Below are 6,945 nucleotides of genomic sequence, written 5' to 3'. Positions count from 1 at the left end.
CAAGATGTGCAAAGTGCCCTAGATCACAAGGTGCATTAATAGCATCTACTGAAACAGAAGTATGAAACACAACAGCAGAACTTAAAGCTCTTATAGAGCAACAACCCTATTTGTGATAAGCACAATCTATCAGGACCTGACTGAAGCAGCTGCTTTCTAGATACAATACAACATTAATATTCATATGCAGACACAGTGACACTTCATCAAAGCAAGTTATGACAGTTAAATAATCCTCATTTAAAATGAAGATGAATATTATCTTATCTGCTGATAATGGTGCCAAAGATATCAAGTTCAGTCAGAGCAGTATGGCATTTTGTTGAGATGAAAAAAAGAAAGTGTCATAATCTATCTCTATATATAGTAATAATGAGATAAATAAATAAAAAGTGACCACAGATTAAGGAAGCGGTAGTGTTTTCTCTCTCTCTTTCTTTTTCCTCTTTCTTCGGAGTACAATTTCTCACATCAAACCAAAAAACAGACAAATTAGCCTTGCAAATCCTATAAATCCTTATGAAGGAGATTCAGACTTTCAATTCAAATTACTGGGACACTGAATAAACATTATTTATAATAATGTCATGGACAAAATCTAATATTCAGTGGAGAATCTGAATTATACCTAATCTGAAAGCATTGTCTCTGTAGACACAATTGACTCTCTAAACAGACCCTTTTCCCCACTGGAAATACAATAGCTAATGAAGTCTCTAGAGAGCTTGACCAACAGAAGAGATATTAATGGAACAAAATGCATGGCGACAACTGAGACACAATATTTTTTTTTTCTCTAAAGAAGATAGTAACGTGGAACAATATTGCCACCTATTGGTAAAATTAACGCACCGTCCATCCTAGTGATTCTCACAGCATTTCCACTTTTAAATACACGCATGTGTTGATGAATAAAGCAAGTTATCGTCGCTACGTGAATGCTATTGCAAAACAATAAATAAATAAATTATATATATATATATATATATATATATATATATATATATATATATATATATATATATATATATATATATATATATATATATATATATATATAATGAAATAAAAGAATCTTATTTTAGATATTTTCTTGGAAGGGGTCTCAAAAAAGTGATGTATTCAAGTTTTTAAACGAATAAATAATAATTAAAATTGATGAAAATATATTTGAATTAATGTTTAATAAATGTATCAATACGTCCAGCTTCAGAGATTTGAAGTTAAAAAAAAGGCCCATCATAACCTGTATAAAAACATAAATATGCGTTCAGTACGAGTAACAGTTACAGGGCCTGTATTTTGAAAGTTGATAAAAGTTTCAACAGGAAGTCACTTTACTGCAGCGAAATCAAAAGCGTTTGAACAGTTTCGTGCCTTTTGTTTGTAGGGTTATAGCTCACTGACAGGATTTTTGAATGGATCTGCCCTGTCCAGAGTGGGTTCTGTATGTCGAGCAGAAATGGACGGAACTGAAAACCGAAGGAACTGAGCGCTTTTGCCGTCTGACAGATATAGATGCCATATTCAACTACGGGCTGTCATTAATACGGTCAGCACTGTGGAATTAGATAAGTTAGATAAAGTGATTAATACTACACTACTTTTTTATATTATTGCTGCACGAGTTATTATACGTTATTCAGATGGAGTGGCAAAAATCTACAAATGTTTAAATATTAGCTATATATACGTTTCTTAATAAATATAAATATTCTACCTACCTTTTGTCATTTGTCCATATTTTAGCCCAGAAGATCTCAATGCCTTTTCTAGACTCTCAGAGAAGTACTCCGTACAAAAATCTCCCGAGAGGGCACCTGAATTTAGACAGCAGGGAAACCTAAGCTTCAAAGTGAAGGATTATACATCCGCAGCATTGTATTATTCCAAGGTAAGGAAAAGACGCGATCTAAACACCTGCTTCATATAACATTACTTAAGTAAATGTAATATGTGTACAAAGTCGTTTTGTCGTCTTATTTTGGTGTGGTTATAAATGTTCCCTTACTGCTGCTTAAGATGCATCAACCGCGTTAATTTCCACGAAAATTGTTTTATTTATTCAAGTAACCAAACATAGCTGTAGGAGGCTCAACCAATGAAGTGGGTTTGGCAAGGGCTTATGTTCTTGTCTGACCAATGAAAAATTTAATTGGAGCAGAGAAAACCTGTCTGATAGCAGTCTTTTGTGGCTCTTAAAGTGATAGTTCACCCCAAAATGAAAATTTTATGTTCATTTGCTTTACCCCCAGGGCATCCAAGATGTACAGTAGGTGACTTTGTTTCTTCTATAGAACACAAACCAATATTTTTAAGTCAAACTGTTGCAGTTTATCACTCTTATAATGTAAGTGGATGGGAAAAACATACAATGGTTAAAAGAAAAAGAAAAAACCAAATTAGACACAAAACGATCACTCTGTGCAAGAAACTGAACCGTATTTATATAGTTTTTTTCTTACCTCTGATTCACGCAATATCTGAACTGTCAAAACTCTCCTGGGCGCATCCTTCTATGTATGTTCTCAGCAGGAGGTGCATTATGCCTTGTCTTGCTTTATGGCGAATCGCAGACTTATAAGTGCATTACTGCCACCTATCTCTCGAGTGAAAGAAGGCCTCACTCGCCTGCTTCTGAGAACACACATAGAAGGACGAGCCAAGAATCTGTTGTGGAGGAACAGTGACATTGTGAATTTGTGAAGTTAATCATCGTGGCTAAACGTTTTATGCTGGTTTGAGCTTAATGTTTGCATTACACTGATAATGGTTTGGATTTCAAATGGCAGATGGTACTGTGACCATAATATATTCCCACTCTCTCGGTTTGATGTTTCAGGGTGTTTGCCATGCTGAAATGAATACAGAAGAGATATCACTGTGCTATGCTAACCGTTCTGCTGCCCTCTTTTACCATGGACTCTACAGAGTAAGAGTCTGTCTTATGCATCACAAAACATTATTTTTTTTTTAGCCATTCAAATAAGAACATGGCACCTTATTAAATGCACAGCTGACGCATCTATACAAGTTTAAGTGATTATCTCCTTTTTTTTCCAGGAATGTCTTGAAGACATCCGGCGCGCTTTGGAGGCTGGTTACCCAAGCCATCTGCAGGACAAGCTGAGAGCTAGACAGACCGCATGCCTGAGCCAGCTTAAAAAACCTGAAAAATCCAACCAGACAACCACAAATAATCAAACACCACCATGCCAGAAAATCAGAAACACTAGGAGTTGTATTTCACCTGGTGTGACTGTATACTTTAGCCCTGAGAAAGGTCGTCACATATTAGCCACGGAAAATAAGACCGCTGGTGAGGTCATTCTGGAGGACGAGGCTTTCTGTTGTGTACTTATACCAGGAAAGACATTTAATACTGAAAACCGACACTGTCACCACTGCCTGAGCCAATCACTGAGCTTTGTGCCATGTCCAAACTGCAGTTACGTTCGGTACTGTGGAGAGAGCTGTCAAAAAGACGCTTGGCAGAGCTGGCACCAATGGGAGTGCCATATTGGAGCAGATCTGTTGGCCATTGGGGTTTTGGGACATCTTGCACTAAGAGTGGCGCTGAAAGCTGGACAAAACGAGGTCAAAAGGGTGAAAAAAAGCACTTCAGAAGAAGACCATGTGACATGTAGCTCTTATAAAAGTGATTTGCCATTCAAGTTGAGTCTTGGAGATCCCTGTGGAGGAATTTCAGACTGTTATCACGGCAACACGTACATGAGCATCTATAGCCTTTTACCACATGTGGCACAACACTCCCCCAGCTCACGCTTCTTATTAGCGATTACCATGGCAATGCTTTATAGGAGACTGCAAGGTGGACCCCCACCGGACATGTGGGCATCTTGCGAGAACAAAGGAGTTAGTGGAACCTGGGAGCCTGAGATGAGTGTGTTGGGAGCCACAGCTCTGAGACACATGATGCAGCTTAGGTGTAACGCTCAAGCAGTCACTGCTGTGATGGTCAAAGGTTCGACAGAACTCATGCTTAAACACAAACTGCAATTTAATACATTTGATTACTGAATATTCATTATTGTTGATCTTTTTTTTCTCAACTCTTACAGAAGAAAGTAGCATGGCTGTTCAGTCGAGTAGTGAAATCCGCATTGCCACAGCAATTTTTCCTGTTCTCAGCCTGCTTAACCACTCCTGCAGTCCAAACACAAACATCTCTTTCACCACAGGCTTTCAGACTGACCCACTCAATCAGTTCGTTTGTTCTGAAGATAACGATGACCATCCCAAGAACTCTCACAGTTGTGTGAAAGCCACTATACGTGCTTCAAAAGATCTTACTCCAGGCCAGGAGATTCTGCACTGTTATGGTATTATGTAATCTTGGGATTATAATTTTTGGGGAATTTGTGGGGATTCATCCGGAAACAGCTGTCATAAATGTCATTTTTCTCAGGTCCTCACTGTAGCAGAATGGAGGTGAAGGAACGTCGGCGCCTCCTGCTGGAGCAGTACTATTTCCACTGTAACTGTCAAGCCTGTCAAAGAGACCTATTAGAAGGAAGCCAGAAAGCGACAGAAAACGCAGCCCCAGGGCTGAAGTGTGTAAAATGCGGAAAGCCTCTTCAGGTAAACTTTTGCAGAAAAGCACACCTGATCATTTAGGTGGTTCATTGTGTGGTATCTTAATGTATGGTGTACATTTCAGTCCCATATGGATGGGTACAAGTGCTCTTGGCCGTCCTGTGGTCATCAGATCACTAGTGCTGATGTGCAGAACACACTAAAGGCTTTACAGAGTCTATTGGATAAGGCATTTCATCTCATGGAGCAGCACAGATTAGGTACAGCCTCAATTTGAATCACAATCTATTTTGTGTATTTGTGTATACATAATGTTTTCATGTTTTGCAGACGAGGCCCTAAAAATCCTAAAATCAGCTTCTTCTCAGGCAAACAGCATGCTAACAGAGATTCACCCTCTCCAAGGAGAGCTAGCAGATGTAACAGCTCGTGTGTACGCCACCACCGGTGAGAATAAGAGTCTAATGCAAATTGTACCTTTATGACACTGTAAGATATGTAAATGTTGTACAGCAGTGCTATATGGCCTTTTGAATAATTAAATAAGTAACATCTGAGTTCATAAAAGGAAAATGTATAGTATGATTATTATTATTAATTTTCTAACAGGTGAATGGAGTCTGGCTTCATCTAGTCTTAAGCGTAGCATTGTTGCCATTCAGGTCCAGTTCGGAGAGGACAGCATTGAGCTGGGACGACAGCTTTTTAAACTAGCACAGCTACATTTCAACGGGTAAGATCTCAATGTGTCAAACTCTCTGATGAGACTTCTTATACTCCTCACCTCAGCGTCACTTTTTCCTTTGACAGCGGAGACTGTGGTGCGGCTCTCTCTGTGATTCCCAGGGCCCATAAGCTCCTCTCTCTCCACTGTGGCCCTCACTGTGAAGAACTACAGGAACTGTGTGAAATGGAACGGTGTCTGCAAGGACTTCTGTGAAATGAAATAACATCTAAAACTTAATGATATTTTCAGCAAATGTGATACTCTCAAAGCCTGCTTTTCAGATTTCAGTATTAAAAGTTATGAATCAACAATGTGCTAGTTTATTGGAGTTCTTGGTGCCCCAGCTATTATTGCTTACTTCTTTGCACAAAGAAAAGAAAAGAAAAACTAATTTCTGGATGTAAAGAATTTATAATAAATATAATTTAAAACCTGATTTCACCTCTAGATGGCGGTCTTTAACAACATCCATGTGTATATGTGCATGGCACATTTACGTGTAAAAAAAAAAAGACCTAATGCATCACTTTTAGACTATGATTGTACTCCATATTCCGATTTAGCCTGTTATTTGACATCATTAAAAGCTATTTGTAATTCATACTGTACCATCACGTCATAATATCCCTCAGGAAACACTTAAGAAAAAGTAGAATCCTGCGCTCTTGCATATTTAATGTGCTTCAGTACATAAACAACGGAAGGAGAACCTCTTAAAACATTTAGTTCATCATATTGCTGTCGGCTTATACAGTGGGATCCCTTGAAGTCAGATGTGCTAGAAGAAAATGTATCGCCAAACTCCCATTCAATAATACAAAAAGATCATGCATTTAAGAAAAATTGTTGTGAATTAGTTATTAGGCTTAAACAGATTAATCTTGCCCACATTCACTCATCTCTCTACATTGGTTCAATAATCCATTAAAGGCCATTGATGCCACTGACATTTTATGTTGCTAATGGACTCTCACACAATTAGAGTGTAGCCCATGGGATGATCTTTGTGCCCGCAAGAAAGTAAACCAGCCTCGATGTACTTCTTCAAAAAGAATAACAACTGGTAAATGGGAACACAAGCCAGTGGATTTTGCAGGTTCATCAGTCTTGCGACCATCGGCCTGTGTGAGGTTTTTGGATATGCTGTTTATTCCAATGGTTGGTTTGAGCCTCTGGTCAAGGTTCTTGCGTCGGTAAATCTGCAGGGGATCATGTGATTATATATCTCAAGAGAGCAGGCACTATGTGTGTGTTTGTGCGACCTCATGTTGACATTCGGGGCCGTTCAGACTCACAACAGACAGATAATCATCGTGGCTGGATATGTGACCTCCATGTAAGAAACACATTTTATGCTTAAGGGCATGTTCATTATATTTTTATGGAATGAGATTAACATTTAATACCTTGGAGATTAATCATAAGCTTAAAGGGCTTATCTGAAGTGGCTTATCAATACATTAAATAAAAATCAAATATATATATATATATATATATATATATATATATATATATATATATATATATATATATATATATATCCATTGATTGACTGATTCATTCATTCTTTCATTCGTTTTTATATTTTTGTGAGACTTAAAATAAAAAAATGTCAAGGTGATTACAGTCCTGAGACTTCATTAAAGGAATCCAAAATGTCT

The 6,945-nt window shown here is 37.9% G+C and overlaps 1 protein-coding gene across 3 annotated transcripts; it reads left to right on the top strand.

Moving 5' to 3' along the window:
- The first annotated feature begins 1,306 nt into the window (after positions 1-1,306).
- On the top strand, positions 1,307-5,595 carry LOC128021023 (SET and MYND domain-containing protein 4). Of its 3 annotated transcripts, none has more exons than XM_052607893.1 (10): positions 1,307-1,552; positions 1,750-1,894; positions 2,843-2,932; positions 3,064-3,985; positions 4,203-4,343; positions 4,430-4,602; positions 4,682-4,817; positions 4,888-5,004; positions 5,167-5,290; positions 5,347-5,595. In XM_052607893.1, the coding sequence occupies exons 1-10, from the start codon at positions 1,419-1,421 to the stop codon at positions 5,495-5,497; spliced, it is 2,133 nt and encodes a 710-aa protein (XP_052463853.1). In that variant the 5' UTR covers positions 1,307-1,418; the 3' UTR covers positions 5,498-5,595. The 3 variants fall into 3 exon arrangements, with proteins under 3 accessions (XP_052463853.1, XP_052463852.1, XP_052463850.1); XM_052607892.1 differs by having other exon boundaries at positions 1,308-1,552; positions 4,083-4,343; positions 5,368-5,595; XM_052607890.1 differs by having other exon boundaries at positions 1,308-1,552; positions 4,083-4,343.
- Positions 5,596-6,945: the final 1,350 nt, after the last annotated feature.

Source organism: Carassius gibelio, chromosome A10, assembly GCF_023724105.1.
Source record: "Carassius gibelio isolate Cgi1373 ecotype wild population from Czech Republic chromosome A10, carGib1.2-hapl.c, whole genome shotgun sequence".
Classification (NCBI taxonomy): Eukaryota; Metazoa; Chordata; class Actinopteri; order Cypriniformes; family Cyprinidae; genus Carassius; species Carassius gibelio.
This window is presented reverse-complemented; position numbering and strand designations above follow the sequence as displayed.